Source organism: Ranitomeya variabilis, chromosome 2 (genome assembly GCF_051348905.1).
Source record: "Ranitomeya variabilis isolate aRanVar5 chromosome 2, aRanVar5.hap1, whole genome shotgun sequence".
Classification (NCBI taxonomy): Eukaryota; Metazoa; Chordata; class Amphibia; order Anura; family Dendrobatidae; genus Ranitomeya; species Ranitomeya variabilis.
Genome location: NC_135233.1, coordinates 186,444,277 through 186,462,221, shown reverse-complemented (window position 1 = coordinate 186,462,221; position 17,945 = coordinate 186,444,277). Strand labels below are relative to the sequence as shown.

Below are 17,945 nucleotides of genomic sequence, written 5' to 3'. Positions count from 1 at the left end.
CTCAGTCATTGGAATGCAAGTGGAAATACGCAGCCAACGTCCCACAGGCCAAAGTACTAAATTCTCACATTTCTCGTCTGCTTGCGCTCGAAATGAGACTCCACACATAAGACCTCAGGCCTACAGTCTCAACGCATTAACCTAACTATCCCTGTGTGGCCCATTCAAACAACTTAAACCATAATCAGGTTCCTCGCATCATGTTCTCAGATGCTTTATGCATTTAATAGCCCTCTGTGTCTGTACTGTTACATATTTAGTCTGTTATCTGGTTCATTCAGCTTTACATGAACACCCTATTCTTACACTATGGCTGGTCCGAACAACGAAAGCAATTGTTACCATCCACCTCTCGTGTCTCCCCTTTTTCCTCATAGTTTGTAAGCTTGCGAGCAGGGCCCTCATTCCTCTTGGTATCTGTTTTGATCTGTGTTTATTGTTATGCTGTAATGTCTATTTTCTGTACAAGTCCCCTCTATAATGTAAAGTGCTGCAGAATATGTTGATGCTATATAAATAAAAATTATTATCAGGAGTGGACATGGATGTCAAACATATGTACCATCCTCAAAAACTTTGAGGACTGCACCAAGATGGTGAGCGGCGATAACGCCATAATTAATGTCACCATCCATCCCGCTTCTCTGCATTCTGAAAACCTCTCTGCTCACAATTAAAGAGGATGCATTGCAGGTGGACCACGAGGACATGGAAAAGGAACCATACAGGGTGATTACACTCAGCCCAGCCTCATGTCATCCCAATGTGGATTGGTAGACAATAAGGAAGAGGAGGAAGAACAGGAGCTACTTTCATGTGATATAGACGGTACTACAAGCACAGCTGTCATACCGTCTGTTCAGTGTGGATGGCCTGAGGACAGGGAGGAGGAGGACAGCATGGTCAGTTGTCCTGTTGGTGAGGACTGATAGCAGTCTGGCATTATTGGCTGACTTTATGTTGCGCTTCGTTTCCTGTCACCCTCGCATTATTAAAATTTTCGGTGACACTCCTTACTGGAAGGAAGACATGCTAGAAACCAGGACCACCAAAAATGTATACAAAAATTAAGTTTTAAAATTTAAAAACATTTAAAACCAGATATACTGTACATCCCCATAATAGGGTCAACCCGCTGGACACGAACCCAAGTACACACCAGTACACTGCATAAATAATATGACATCAACAATCATATAGCAGATCTTGCCCAGGCATGGAAGAAAGAAAGAGGGCACTAGTCTTCCCAACCATCAAAGAAGCGCAGGATCCTGTGCCAGAACTCACAGTGAAAATAAATGCTAAGTCTGAATCATCAGCTGCAGATGATGTCAATATGGTTGCTCAGACTCTAGCAAGTGCCAGGTGCAATGTGTAAAAAGAGCAGGTACAGTAAAAACCTACTTACATATCAATGTGTGGCACAAAAGGATCAGAGTTTGAGGCTTACAATGCCATAAAGATTGCCTAAAGCCTTAAATAAGGCTGGAGAACATGCTGACCCCCAAAGATGGAAGATAAGTACCTAGAGAGCATGACCAGTAAGGTGTGTGTCAGAGGTCGGGGGGCACTGGATCCCAACGCGTATCGCCACCAACGTGGCTTCGTCAGGAGCAGGTGTGATGATGTGGACAAATACAACACATATAAATAGCATACCTAAGTAGCTTGAACCGCAAACAGCTGTGTGGGCCGGCGTCGTGGACCTTGAAGTCACCTCGTGCCAAGGTGCAGTACGGCCGAGGCCAAATGGAGGACTCACAGCACTGCTGAGAGGAGCAAGATGGCCAAACAGATGTCTGGCGAACGCGCGGGTAAGGGCACTGGGCCGAAGAGGTTGAGAGGAGCAAGATGGCCAAACGAAGATGTCCGGCGCATGCGCGGGTAAGAGTGCTGGGTCAGAGGTGGTGCCCGGCACGTGTGCAAGCCAAAGCGCTGGATAAAGATGGCAGTGGAGTAGCACAATTTTAAGTATTAAGCGTCCAATAGCACAAATGTGCTAGAGGTAGTCTTAAAGGAAAAGCAAGATGGTGCAAGCGCAAATATAAGAACTGGTTACCTAATACACCTGGAAACCTGAGGTTTTGCCCTACAGCAAGAAGGATGACACATTCACCCACGCTTGCGCACCATGGTAGATGACAAAATCTTGTATTCACAAAATTTACCCCTGAAAAAAAAGCTTTGGGTAATATGCATAATGAAGAAAAAATATATAAAAAACCATGAAAGCAAAAATGAAAAAGAAAAAACTGAAAAAAAAATGAAAAAAATATATTTTTGCACATATAAAAAGCAAACAAAAATTATTAAATAAAAAAATATAAAATAAAAAATAAAAGAAAAAATGGAAATAATAAATATTTGAGATGAAAAATAACAAACCGAATACATAAACAAGAAAGAAAAAAACAAGAAAATATGCCCAATGCTAGAAAAATATACCCCAAATAATTCGTAATAGGAGACCCAAGTTGCAAAGGCTCCATAAAGTGTTTTACGATATGCAACATGTGGGCTACAAGATGCTCACACAAAATGTAAGATGGAGGCATAAAAAACAAACTTTATTCTTTATTCTGGTTTTACAATCAACAATGTTTTAGTTTTCCATTCCTCTAACGTTCAGTGGAATCAACGGAGTGGCGAGAGTAGGAGAGCCATATGTCTGAAGGAGAATCTAGTCCCCATAAGGGGGAAACAGTATAGAGAATACGGATAGACCAGATCGTGTGCCCAGTTGCACGAACTATCCAAAGATGCATGGCTAACGTGCTCACAGCGCATTAAATATCAGGCCCACCAGAATCTGACCACCGATGCAAAAACAGAGATAGTCATGAACCTTATACAGGTCCTTCTCAAAAAATTAGCATATAGTGTTAAATTTCATTATTTACCATAATGTAATGATTACAATTAAACTTTCATATATTATAGATTCATTATCCACCAACTGAAATTTGTCAGGTCTTTTATTGTTTTAATACTGATGATTTTGGCCTACAACTCCTGATAACCCAAAAAACCTGTCTCAATAAATTAGCATATCAAGAAAAGGTTCTCTAAATGACCTATTACCCTAATCTTCTGAATCAACTAATTAACTCTAAACACATGCAAAAGATACCTGAGGCTTTTAAAAACTCCCTGCCTGGTTCATTACTCAAAACCCCCATCATGGGTAAGACTAGCGACCTGACAGATGTCAAGAAGGCCATCATTGACACCCTCAAGCAAGAGGGTAAGACCCAGAAATAAATTTCTCAACAAATAGGCTGTTCCCAGAGTGCTGTATCAAGGCACCTCAATGGTAAGTCTGTTGGAAGGAAACAATGTGGCAGAAAACGCTGTACAACGAGAAGAGGTGACCGGACCCTGAGGAAGATTGTGGAGAAGGACCGATTCCAGACCTTGGGGAACCTGAGGAAGCAGTGGACTGAGTCTGGTGTGGAAAGGCGTGTGCAGGAAATGGGCTACAGGTGCCGCATTCCCCAGGTAAAGCCACTTTTGAACCATAAACAGCGGCAGAAGCGCCTGACCTGGGCTACAGAGAAGCAGCACTGGACTGTTGCTAAGTGGTCCCAAGTACTTTTTTCTGATGAAAGCAAATTTTGCATGTCATTCGGAAATCAAGGTGCCAGAGTCTGGAGGAAGACTGGGGAGAAGGAAATGCCAAAATGCCTGAAGTCCAGTGTCAAGTACCCACAGTCAGTGATGGTGTGGGGTGCCATGTCAGCTGCTGGTTTTGGTCCACTGTGTTTCATCAAGGGCAGGGTCAATGCAGCTAGCTATCAGGAGATTTTGGAGCACTTCATGCTTCCCTCGGCTGAAATGCTTTATGGAGATGAAGATTTCATTTTTCAGCACGACCTGGCACCTGCTCACAGTGCCAAAACCACTGGTAAATGGTTTAGTGACCATGGTATTACTGTGCTCAATTGGCCTGCCAACTCTCCTGACCTGAACCCCATAGAGAATCTGTGGGATATTGTGAAGAGAAAGTTGAGAGACGCAAGACCCAACACTCTGGATGAGCTTAAGGCCGCTATTGAAGCATCCTGGGCCTCCATAACATCTCAGCAGTGTCACAGGCTGATTGCCTCCATGCCACGCCGCATTGAAGCAGTCATTTCTGCTAAAGGATTCCCGACAAAGTATTGAGTGCATAACTGAACATTATTATTTGATGGTTTTTTTGCTTGGTATTAAAAAACACTTATTTGATTGGACGGGTGAAATATGCTAATTTATTGAGACAGGTTTTTTGGGTTATCAGGAGTTGTAGGCCAAAATCATCAGTATTAAAACAATAAAAGACCTGACAAATTTCAGTTGGTGGATAATGAATCTATAATATATGAAAGTTTAATTGTAATCATTACATTATGGTAAATAATGAAATTTAACGCTATATGCTAATTTTTTGAGAAGGACCTGTATATTAACAAAGGAAGGAATGGAGGTTTTTCAAGCCCATAATGAGTCCAAACGAATATAGAGGGAAAAAGTCTCCCCCAAAAAACAATAAGATAGACATGAATAGTGAAGCCTATTGAAGAAAATAGGGAAGGGAGAAAGCAGAAACCACAATAAGGCCTTTTGGAAATAAACACTAAATGGGGCAATACCCAAAAAGGAGTGAAATACATGGCAGCCAAAACCGCTGTGAGCAATTATAGTTGTTTATAATACCCTGTAAAAAGAAACTCTTCATTCGGGCCTTTAGGGGCCAAACATTGAAGATTATAGATCCACTTGGTTTCACAGCGGAGTAGACAGTTTACAATGTTACCAACTCTGATATTTATCTGAGCCCTTTCAAGTTCCATGACCTTGAAACCCGTGGGTCTACCATCATGAAAGTCCAAAATGTGCTCTGCCACAGAGGATAGTCTTGTCTTTTTCACGATCTTTGCATGCTGTTGAGATATTTGATAAGGGTTGCTGCATTCTCCTCCTGATTTCTTGCGTGGTCTGTCCAACGTATATTTTTGGGCAACCACAAAAAATGGCATATACTACGCTCTGTGATCTACAGTTGAAAAACTCTTTAGGCCGAATCTGAAAGGATAACGTAGAAACAGAGTAACCATCTTGTGCGATCATGAATTCGCAAACGTTAGTTGCCACATGGATATGATCCAAACATCCTGGTCCCCCTATTTAATCTGATACTGGGCCGTACATAGTGACTATGACAAAGGTCATCTCGCAGGTTTCTGGTCCTCCTGGCCACCAACTGGGGAGAGCCTGAGACCAGGTTAAGGATCCTCTTGTCACTGAGAAGAATGTCCCAGTTGTTGGTTAGCACTTCCCGAATATCCGACCATTGGTTATTAAATGTGGTGATAAGTGAGAGGGGACGGGATGGTTCACATACCTTCTTCGTGAGACTTTTTCTGTCTTGATGGAGGGCGTATTGAAAGGTCCCTGAGATGGCTCTCTGTGGATAGCCCCTCTTTTTAAACCGGTCAGAGAGATCTCTTACCTGTTTCCGGAATTCCATTTCTGAGCTGCAGTTACTTCTTTACCGAAGGAACTGTCCTTTTGGGATTCCCTTCTTCAGGCAAAACAAAAAAAAAAAGTCATATTTCCCAATTAAATTTCTCTCTCCTCTGATGTGATCGCACATCAGAGGAGAGAGAAATAGAGTTCCCAAATCCCCCGGTGTCCCTGGATCCTGCTGCTTCCCCCCACAGCAGCCAACGTCTTCTTCCGGTAAGAAAATGGCGGACACATGTGCAGTGCTCCCGCAGAGATATACTGGCCGGCACCTGGCAACAATAGATTTTTCCTATTGGTTCATTTTGATCACTGTGATAGGGTCTATCACAGACCCCCCTTTAATCACCCCCTTAGGGAAAAATAATAAAATAAAAAAAATGTATATATTTCCATTTTCCCATTAGGGTTAGAGCTGGGCTAAAGTTAAAGTTAGGGCTAAAGTTAGGATTGGGGCTAGAGTTGGGGTTAGGATTACGGTTGGGATTAGAGGTGTTTTAGGGTTAGGTTTGTGGTTAGGGTTGAGATTAGGGTTAGGGGTGTGTTGGGGTTTATTTTGAGTTAGAATTGGGGGGTTTCCACTGTTTTGTCACATCAGGGGCTCTCCAAACGGGACATGGTGTACAATCTCAATTCCAGCCAATTCTGCATTGAAAAAGTCAAACGGTCCTCCTTCCCTTCCGAGCTCTGCCGTCTGCCCAAAACAGTGGTTTACCCCCATATATGTGATATCAGCATACTCAGGAGAAATTGCACAACAACTTTTGGTGTCCAATTTCTCCTGTTACCCTTGTGAAAATTAAAAATTGGGGGCTAAAAAAATCATTTTTGTGGAAAATGATTTTTTTCATGGTTTTGCATTATAAACTTTCGTGAAACACTTGGGTTTTCAAAGTTCTCACAACACATCTAGAAAAGTTCCTTGGAGGGGTCTGGTTTGCCAAGTGGGGTCACTTGTGGTGGGTTTCTACTGTTTAGGCACATCAGGGGCTCTGCAAATGCAACATGATGCGCACAGACTATTCCATCAAAGTCTGCATTCCAAAACAGCGCTCCTTCCCTTCCGAGCCCGGCCATGCGCCCAAACAGTGGTTCCCCCCCAGCAGTCGGTAAAAGCGTACTGAGGACAAGTTGCACAACTTTTGGGGTCTAATTTCTCCAGATACCCTTGGGAAAATAAAAAATTGGGGGCTAAAATCATTTTTGTGGAAAAAAGTTTTATTTTCAAGGCTCTACATTATAAACTTTAGTGAAAAACTTGAGGGTTCAAAGTGCTCACCACACATCTAGATAAGTTCCTTGGGTGGTCTAGTTTCCAAAATGGGGTCATGTGTGGGGGGATTCCACTGTTTAGGCACATCAGGGGCTCTCCATACGCGACATGGCGTCTGATCTCAATAGCAGCCAATTCTGCATTGAAAATTCAAATGGTGCTCCTTCCCTTCGGAGCCCTGCCGTGCTCCCAAACAGTGGTGTATCGGCGTGTTCAGGAGAAATTGCACAAGAAATTTTGTGGTTCATTTCTCTTTTTACATTTGTGAAAATAAAAAAAATGTTTCTGAAGTAAAATGTTTGTGAAAAAAGTAAAATGTTCATTTTTTCCTTCCACATTGCTTTAGTTCCTGTGAAGCACGTAAAGGGTTAATTACCTTCTTGAATGTGGTTTTGAGTACCTTGAGGTGTGAAGTTTTTAGAATGGTGTCAGTTTTGGGTATTTTCTGTCATGTACACCCCTCAAAGTGACTTCAAATGTGATGTGGTCCCTAAAAAAAATGGTTTTGTAAATTTTGCTGTAAAAATGAGAAATCACTGGTCAACTTAACTCTTATAACTTCCTAACAAAAAGTTTTGTCTCCAAAATTGTGCTGATGTAAAGTAGACATGTGGGAACTGTTATTTATTAACTATTTTGTATGACATAGCTCTCCGATTTAAGGGCATAAAAATTAAAAGTTCCCAGCTGACTCCCTGCCGAAGGTTTCGGTAGTTTAGCCACCATGAAAGAGAAGCCTTCACATGACCGGGAAGGGAAACTTTTGGTCAGCGCTTTTTGGTGCTTTCGCGTGTACAACAGAACATGGGACTGAAGGACTCGTGTATGGGCTTGAGCCCAGGAGACTGCCTGGATGCATGACGTCAGTGATCCCAGGAAAGACAGAGTCCCTCTGGGTAAGAGCCCTCTGGGTTCTGAACCAGGAGATGCTCTGAACCAGATTGAGCTGACGATCCTTGTGCAAGGATGATGTTCTCTTCACTGAATCACAACAGAATTTCCAGGAATTTCTTCCTTAAGGGTGAAGATCCGATTTCTCCAAATTCGGAATCCAGCCCATAGATTCCAGGATTTCCAGGGATCTCGCCACATCTAGATTCAGAAGATGGATGGACAGAGATAATGAGAAAATCATCTAGGTATGGGATGATGCAAACCCCCTGACGTCAGATGAAGATTACCGCTTCTGCCATAATCTTGGTAAATACCCGTGGCGCTGATGAAATGCCGAACGGTAGGACACTGAACGGTTAATGGCTGACCTGGTGACCATGGGAAACTGCAAATCTGAGGAACTTCCTGTGGTCTGGAGGCACTGGCACATGATAATAGGCATCCTTCAGATCTATTGTAGCCATCACTCAATTCTTTCCGATGAGCGGGATTGCTGATTTGGTAGACTCCATCTTGAATCGTCAGTACTTGATTACTAGGTTCAGGGGCTTCAGATTTATGATAACCGTTTCCCTGAGTTGTTGGTGGAAATAGAACCCTCATTCTCCCAAATATCCTCTGAACCAAAGGGACGAACCTCGCCAGTCTGAATCAGCAGGTGCCAGTCTCCTTTTCTTAGGAAGGGGTTGTGGTATTGGTGCCTGGGAAAGGGCAGCCAGAGGATTGAACCTTCTGTTTGATGCTGTCCAGTTGGGAGGGCTGTTTGGCACGCAATACCATCATCAGTGCAGGACTGGCAAAGCTTTTTATGAGGGGAATCCTGGAAGCACATACACACCTGCGGCCGGGCATTTTATCCTTTTTAGGGGCAGGGACCTTGTCTCCCTAAAAGAGAAAGGTTTACCAAGTCACCCATGGACTATAAACTGGACAAGGGACCTTCATCGACTACTCACAGTAGGAGGGTGAACGCTGGGCCCTGCAGAAGCAGGTAGGGAGGGTTTGTCATCGTCCATTTGGTCACAGAGGGACAGACAATAGGCCTCACCTGGAGGCATCCCCCGACCAGGATTTATGCAATGGAGGTCTCAGGGTTGAATCTTGTGCTGCTCCTCCCCAGGTCATCGGGGGGGGAGGGGGCAAAGGGTACACCGCATGCCTGCAGCCCCGGAGTCGCCGGCACCAGCCAGTAACACGTGCGCTCCAGTGTGGAATGCACCAGGAAATAAACTGGAAGTTTGGGCCAACATCACTTCCGATGCACGCGGTCTCCGAAATCAGGCAGTATGAGGACCCCAACCGCACATCACTGCCCCGTTTTATCCCGAGGCACAGTAGGGGGGTCCCGAGTCACACGAGGATCATGGAGACGGAAGTAGCGACCGGAGAGCGGAAGCCCTGACCTCAGCTGCCCGGCTTTTAGACAGTAACATGGGGTGCTCCAGATCACTGGCAACGGCAGCACCATCAAAAACCTCTTCATACCCCATAGGGGACAGGAAAAACACTTCGAGGTTGTAGGAAGGGGAGGGGTATTTAACCTCTTTTGTGTTTTCTGTCCCCCATTTGGACAGGGAGACATCCTCTGATGTTGCTGTTGTGGAAGGTGTCTGGAGAAATTGATAACTTTGTTTGACATGGAATACCTTGGCAGGTATAGGACTATATAAAATTTAAGGGTTAAACTTATTTATTAAGTTTTACTATATTGTATAATGTATGTAATTGTTTATAAAATCAATAAAAATTATCTAAAAAAAAAACACAGCACGAATCCAGCCCCCAACAGAACCCTTGTGAGGTCATCTCAGAGGGGGTGACTGCTCAGGGTCTGATTAAAAAAAAAAAAATAAATTCCCAATTATCATGGGCGTTCATGCAGTTACATCAGGTATGCAGCCGGTCCAGTTCATCAACTGCCAAAATGAAGCACTCATTCGGCAAAACTGAATAGCATGTGATCGGTGTAGTAAATTCTTCTGTTAAACCCTTTTATGTAACCGTTTATGCTGTATTGTTTTGTCCCCCTTGTAAAGTCTTTTGTATATTTTTCATAAACACGGTCTCCCTTTGGATTAAATATAAAATTTAATAGTTCTTTCTGTAAACTACACCTTGAAGCCATAAGCTACCGTAAGCGGTGTCCAATTGACCGAGAGATTGGTGATGGCGGCGAGTAATCTGGGGTTATCGTAGAATTAGCTCCCCCATACCGGGGTGTGTTCACATATTCCATGTGTTGGAATCCAGAGGTGTATATGCCATAAGCTCACCATTAACTTTCTAATGCCGGCCTAGTGGTGCAAACAGGCTGCAGCCTTCTCCATTGATAGTCAGCCAATTGTAGAATTGTCTGGACGATAGGGGGCAGCAGAGAGTAGTTCGCTCCAAAGATCAGTGGGTGGTACTCGTGACCATCCCAGGGATTTGTGGGATTAAGGAAGTCCTGTCAAATTAATATTCCCTGATCGTGACCTTTTCTAATATAGCCAAAGATCCTATAAGATACATTAGGTTGGACCAGTCCCAATTACTGCATATCTTTCCCCCTCCAGTCCATGTAGTGGCACCACCATTACTATTGTTATGTAGGATTGCGTTCTCTATTGTGGCTCCCAATCAAAGAAACTTTCACAACTGTAAAAATTTATTTTGACAAATTTTATTTCAGGCCAATGATTCCCGATTCAGTTTAAAACTGGATGACTTGTCCCTGAAAAGTAAAAACAACATTTTAGTTAAATTAAAAATAACAAAGAGCAATTGTAAAAATTCTATTTGTGAATGTACTTTAATGGAATCCCATCAACTCAGAAAGCACCATTTCCCTGCAAATATAGGATAATACAGTAGCATCACACTGCTGCCAGCCCCCTTCCTAAATGTGCAGCAACTGGGAGTGTATCAAGTTATTTCCACCCAGGAGGCCTCAGGGAACGCCATCAGTCAAAGGGGACGCCCTTCGAGCAGACAGTCATGGCTCACAATGCTCTAGACCAGAGGTGTCAAACTGCATTCCTCGAGGGCCGCCAACAGGTCATGTTTTCAGGATTTCCTTGTATTGCACAGGTGATAATTTAATCACCTGCACAGAATGATTCCAGCACCTTGTGGAATGCTAAGGAAATCCTGAAAATATGACCTGTTGGCGGCCCTCAAGGAATGCAGTTTGACACCTCTGCTCTAGACTCACCTAGCCAAATCAGTTCTGATACTTTGCACTGATGAGGGGCAAATTCAGATTTGGCTTATATCCCAAGTTATGTGGCAGGGCTCGTTAAAGAGTCGATAATGACTTGTAGGATTGAGGCTTCCTACAACTGGTGCTTGTAGCATTTTCCCTGCGCCGAAAGTCCTGATCCTTACTATCTTATGACAACGCATGCGTCGCAAAACGCTGCATTGTTGGTTGCGTCGCCGACGCTGCGCCCAACATCGCAAATGTGAACGTAGCCTTACTAGCACACAAACATGCCAGCACTGCCTTATCAGAGCTTCCTCACATCACCCCACTTGCAGTAGAAGGTAGTTTGCCACATGCTGATGTAGCAACCACAGCCGACATCCCAGAATTATGAAGCAACCACAGCTGACATCCCAGAATTAATAGACATCACTTTTTTTTTTTACACAAGCCTGATACTGCCATAATTGTGCTAACCTGGGGAATCACAATTCCAGGTGATTTTTTTTTTTTTGTTATAGCCAAATAAAAGCCGCAAAAGCAAAACCCCAAATACAATTGTGTTTTCCTTTTCACAATTTAGTTGCACTTGGGATGATTTTCAGCACAGTAAATGGAAAAACATCAACGTTGCCCTCCAAAACAAGTCCCTTTCTGCAGTACCCACAAGGTCTGTTTGCTGTGGGACGAGTTGTAGTTTTGACATACAACATCCATTTTACCATTCACTGTACTGGAAAGAAAAAAAATATGAGTGCAGTAAAATGTGGGAAGAAAAAAAAGTCTTACAATGCTAACTGTTGGTGTTTGATTTTATGGGATTCATTTACTGATAAAAAAAAAATTGACCTGGTGCCCAGGTTACTAGGATTACAGTGATCCCAAACATGTGAATATTTTCTCTTCGATTTAAGTGCTAGTGAACGTGCTGAGAGGAGGCGTTAATTGGGGCATGCTCGGGTGATAAGTGTCGCCGGCGACAGACACTGCCGACCAGCCCAATTACTGGGGCACGCTCGGGTGCCAACAGTGTCTGCAGCGTGCTAGAACAACATGGCAGAGTCTCTGCGGCTGCATGTCTCACGGCAGTTTTATGGCTGTCGACCAGACATGCAGCTGCAGGGACTCAAACATGTTATTCTAGCACACTGCAGACACTTAGCACCCAAGCATGATCCAATAACACCTCATCCGGGCACTCATCACTATTAAGAGACTAAAAAAGAAAAATTAAAAAATAATTCCGCTTGTGCAGCTATGTTCAGAGACTTATGTTTTTACTTTTTGCTTGGAGCGGTTAATTTTTGCAACTTTAGTCGACATTTTTCTTTGACAACATTTATGGACACTGCGATACTAAATGTTTATAATGCTTTTTGTTGAAGGGGCGAAGGGCTGGCGGGTGATATAGATATCTATATCCACTGCAATTCATTTAGGAGACTTGACCCAGAAATCAGCTGATCACTGCACTAATGTTTATAGTATAAGGGTATGGTAAAGCCTGCAGTCTCCTACACACGCTTGCCCTCCCACAAAGCGCCACAACGGCCTGCACAGAACTCTCCAACATACTCCCAGCAGACTGAAACCCAAGGGCAATCTGTATGAGGCTGCCGTCACACTAGCAGTATTTGGTCAGTATTTTACATCAGTATTTGTAAGCCAAAACCAGGAGTGGGTGATAAATACAGAAGTGGTGCATATGTTTCTATTATACTTTTCCTCTAATTGTTCCACTCCTGGTTTTGGCTTACAAATACTGATGGAAAATACTGACCAAATACTGCTAGTGTGACGGCAGCCTTAGTGGTTTGAGGGTGGGGCGATCTGTTCTTTAAAGGGCAGCATTAGAAAAAGGATTGAGAAGGAAAGGCCGAGATGTTTTTTCAAAATTATTTCCCAGTAACAGAAGCATTGTTTTCTCGTGAAAGTGGCAAAGATATGATACTTTAGTTATGACGTTGCTGTATGTGACCTTACAAGCCTGCACCTCCTGAAGGGCAGACAACTTTGTAGTGCTATTAATCTGCAGAAAGGATTGCTGGTAAAATGCTTCAAGCCTTTTAGTGTTCTGTCGCTAAACACACAAATCGAGTTTACCTTTCTCTTCTTGTCTCCACCGAGCTCGAAGTGTTTACATCTCTTTATGGCCAACATCCTCTTGGATCGGCAGTTGGAATCCACACACTCCAACCTCAGCACAATCTTTTTGGTGGTCTTGGCCTAGTTAGACAGAATGACAATTAAACCCTTTTGTGAATGGGACGATTTTCCTTTTTTCTCCCTTTCTCTCAAGGGCCATAGCCATGTGAGAGCTAAACGCCCATGAGGCTGTGACATTCCCTCCAAGGGAGCCGCAGACGGCCACGAATCAGGATCTGTGTCATACAGAAGTGCATTGTTGGCCCAGTAGCCATCTACACGGTTCACAGGAATAAGTCAGAACTCTAGAAAATAAAGCCAAGCGTGCCACGTCAAAATCACTGCTCAGGAAACCGTGTGAATGAGGGGATGCAGCAGCTCCTGCAGCGAGGGGGGCAGATTCTCAGGAGCATCATCAGAAAAGGAGGTTTTTTTATTTTTATTTTTTTTATTTAAATCAAAACCATAAAAAGCCAAGTTATAACTTGAGAAAGATGGAGATGATCTCTAAAGATGGTTACCATCTTCTGCTATATCAGTGTCATGGCATCATTACCCCTCCCACAGTGGCACTCACGGCTCTTTCAAGGTTATTCCAATATTCAGAGATGGATATTTTGCTATGGCACAAAAAAAAAATTACCGTAGCAATTTATTGTTTATGAAAATTTGCAGCAATCCTTGAGATATTAACACTTGTTTACAACTGATCGCCTGGGAGACCGACCACCGCTGTGGTCCAAGCTTAGAAGGTAACTGTGCTCCAGCAACCCTTCCAAGCTCCTAAACAGCATTTACAAGCTCAATAGAAAAGCGCTTGTAGGCACTAAACATTCTGCCGACCGGCCTCGGTGGTCGTTCTCCCAAGGCTACAAGCTGGAAACAAAATGTTAATATCTCAAGAACGGCAGGAGAAGTTACTAGTAAAAAGTATCTGACAGTACTGGTTATGGAAGTAAGAATAACCATGAAATATCTGTCCTTCCAAAAGTTGCAAGATGCTACAACCGCATTGTGTAATATAGTCATAATCCACAGAATGGGTGAAAACCATGGAGAATTATTCAGTTAAGACTTATGGCAGTGATTTCTGCAGCTGAAAATCAGTTTTAGGCTAGGTTCACATTTGTGGTCGAGTCCACAGCGTATCGTCCGCAAATGCATGAGAACGCTGCCTTTTTTACCCTCATCAGCTTACGCATGACGGAAAAAATCCGCTGCGTTTGCATTTTTATGCGCATGATATTTCCAGGAGGGCATGTATAAATCAGTTCCTGGACATGCACAGTCCGAAGTATGCAAGCGCATCAAACGCATGCATATACGGTAATGCGTTTTTTAATGCACCCATCTGCATGCCTGCGCATATGAGGGAAATTTGCCCCTCTCAAAAATTCTGAGATGGTGGGTTAGCCGCACATCGCGAAAAGACGCATGCGTAAGCAAACGCATGGACATGCGTTTACAATGCTAAAAGATATGAAATCACGATGCATGCGGATGTATGCGTCAGAAACACTGCAGACGCAACCGCAAATGTGAAACCAGCCATATTCACCTGAATGGGTTGTTTTAGCAGTGAGAAAAGAGGTGTTTGACTATGTTGCCCCAGGGTCTGGCCAGAGCTGCAGCGCCTCCCACCACACACGCTGACCTGTGCTATTAATGTTCTACTACAGGTTCCTAGCAGTGTATCAAAAAGGTGGCCACTAATATATATTATATATATATATATATATATATATATATATATATATATATATATATATATATATATATATATATATATATATATGTTTATTCTCAATCATTTTAATTTTCACTAACTTATTTTCCATTCCCGGAAAACCTCTAAAAGTGAATAGGACAACGTTGCATATCCGTGCAACAAGTAAATCCATCCCAAATGTATGTGCGCACAATGGGCCATATTCTGGCTAACTGTTTTGTAAAGTAGCAGAGTTTGGGCACAACCTAAGGGTACTGTCACTCAGTGGCACTTTGGTCGCTACAACGGCACGATCCGTGACGTTCCAGTGATATAGTTACGATCTCGCTGTGTCTGACACGCTGCTGCGATCAGGGACCCCGCTGAGAATCGTACGTCGTAGCAGATCGTTTGAAACTTTATTTCGTCGTCAAGTGTCCCGCTGTGGCGGCATGATCGCAGCGTGTAACAAAGGTGTGCACGATATTCCCAATGTCCCGTATGACTTCTACATCGCAACTACGTCATGAAATTATCGCTCCAGCGCCGTGCATTGCAAAGTGTGACCGCAGTCTACGACGCTGGAGCGATAATCAAGCGACGCTGCAACGTCACGGATCGTGCCGTCGGAGCGATCAAAGTGCCACTGTGTGACAGTACACTAAGGCTTCGCTGATTTGAGATCTTACACTACTCCACCTGGAGCAAGATTAGTGGCGATGTGCAAAGACAGCTAAGCTGGATAAGAGACATGGCTATCTCCAGCAAGCTTCCGCATCAAGACCACTTGGAAGCAGGAACTATGTAAATAAAAATTATTTAAAAAATTTAAAAAAAAAAAAAAGAAAAAAAAAAAGAAAAAAGATTCGGGTAAAACATGGCCGACATTCCTGGTGCAGCTTCCTACAGCACAAATTACATGGGCACGTCAGTGTAAGCCACCGCAGGCACATACCCAAACACTGCAACGCAAGGCCTTCAACTTTCAAAAGGAACTTTAGCTACTAGTCTCAGATCTGCTCACAAATGATGGATCTGGCACTGATTAACTCTCATCCACAAGAAGTCAGTGGAAATTGACTGTTAGTGGACTAAAAATTCCCAGCATTGTTCATCATTCATCCAAGTCTATCCTATGCAAAAATGCTAGTTAGCCTGCACTCAGTGACATGGTGTAAACTTGGATTAAAAGGACTTTTTGGTTTGTGGACAAAACAAAAAAAAACCAAACAACAAAAAAAAGGTCTCCAGGCTGCAGTTTAAAGGGAATCTGTCACCCCAAAATTTGCCTATAAGCTAAGGCCACCTGCCTCTGACCTCTCCTGGCGCCAGAACACTGCAGTACTTTGTTCTGGAAAATCTCAATGAACCTTTAAGCAGCATTATATCAAAGGTTATATTTAATGTCAGAAAAAGGGGAAATCATCCATCTTTTTCATAGCTGCTCAGGAATAGGACTAATTACAGGCCCAATCGCCACAAATGTGAATAGAGAACCAAGGAAGGAAAAAACGCGATCAAAAGAGGCCAATATAATACAAAGTAACAAAACTTTATTAATACAAATAATTTAGCAGAGATTAACAGTGGGTACTCACACAAAACCAAAAATACTATCTATCAAAAGAAAACGCGGGACATGGACTGATGGCGGCTTAGGTAATCATAATACATATAGCTGAAGTTGAATATCTATATATACCAACCCTCATAACAATAAATTATTGTGGTGAGTCCAAGGAATCACTAGGATATTATAGAAAAAAACGGGAATGCACTAGGATATTATAGAAAAAACCGGGAATGGTATGGTAGTATCACCATACCTGACGAAGGCTCTGCCGAAACGCGCGTCGGGGTGACGTGGACTGTATGGACGGCTCCCTCATTCACTATCCCGGTGGTCCCTGGCTTGCTATATAGGTATGATATGTTTTTTTGAACTATTCATGTCTGTATGACTGATATACCTTTTCAATTGGTGATACTACCATACCATTCCCGGTTTTTTCTATAATATCCTAGTGATTCCTTGGACTCACCACAATAATTTATTGTTATGAGGGTTGGTATATATAGATATTCAACTTCAGCTATATGTATTATGATTACCTAAGCCGCCATCAGTCCATGTCCCGCGTTTTCTTTTGTTAGATAGTATTTTTGGTTTTGTGTGAGTACCCACTGTTAATCTCTGCTAAATTATTTGTATTAATAAAGTTTTGTTACTTTGTATTATATTGGCCTCTTTTGATCGCGTTTTTTCCTTCCTTGGTTCTCTAGTACTTTGTTCTGCCCTCAACAGGGCAGACAAAGTACGCCTGCGCAGGAGCCGCGGCATGAAGCAAAGAAGAGGACGTCATCGTATGAAGATTGGAGGCGCCGGCCCGCGACACCCATCAGACCGGACCACCCCTGGGTGAGTATAATTAACTCGCTTTTCTTATCTTTCAGGTTACAGGGGGGGGGGAAGCTTATCTACAGCATTACAGAATGCTGTAGATAAGCACCTGATGCCGATGGCCTTAGCTTATAGGCGAATTTTGGGGTGACAGATTCCCTTTAAGATGACTTTACTCGCCATGCATGGCTGCAGAGTCTCCGCGGTCATGCCCAGTGCCTGTTATCGGCAGGGTTCACATCGCCTCAACAGCACTGCAGCCAACCACGGAGTTCAGCGATTCACACAATCAAATATCAGTAGCAACAAGACTCAAAGCCAAAGATGGCGAGTATGGTTTAGTTTTGTGGAGATTGTTGATCCCTGGCTCTTGCATATACAAACAACCTAATACAATTTTTATTAGTAAACAGTCAACAAAACTAGTTTATGACAATCACTTGAAAAAATAACGACGTATACTCAACTGACTATATCCTCAGTGAACAATATGCCAGTACTGCGAGATCCAGACCGAGCATGAGGCCCTATAACAACCAAATAGGAGAGGGGGGAAAAATAGATTGTTGGCAGTGCCAGCATAAAAAGCCACCCTTGTGTGCAAGGAGACTGGTTAGATTAGGAACACGGACCATATTATCTCTTGCCTTTCTGCTTCATCCCGCTTGGCTAGATTCTCTTGCACATGTTCATTACCTGTACTGTGCTGGCAGCATACATCCCGGATCTCACAGTACTGGTATATTGTGCACTGAGGATATGGCAAGTGGAGTCTACATAATTATTTTTCAAGTGATTGTCATGAACTATTGGCAGAGTTATTTAGATAGTAGGT

At 43.1% G+C, this 17,945-nt stretch overlaps 1 protein-coding gene across 2 annotated transcripts in view; it reads right to left on the bottom strand.

Moving 5' to 3' along the window:
• Positions 1-10,318: 10,318 nt before the first annotated feature.
• The window catches only part of RPL36A (ribosomal protein L36a), a 15,597-nt gene continuing 7,970 nt past the window's right edge, over positions 10,319-17,945 (bottom strand). For both annotated transcript variants that reach the window (XM_077283312.1, XM_077283311.1), the window contains exons 4-5: positions 12,960-13,082; positions 10,319-10,385 (exon numbers count right to left, since the gene is read on the bottom strand). In XM_077283312.1, coding sequence (XP_077139427.1) covers positions 10,365-10,385; positions 12,960-13,082 — 144 coding nt within the window. In that variant the 3' untranslated portion in view covers positions 10,319-10,364. The remainder of the gene's footprint in view (positions 10,386-12,959; positions 13,083-17,945) is intronic.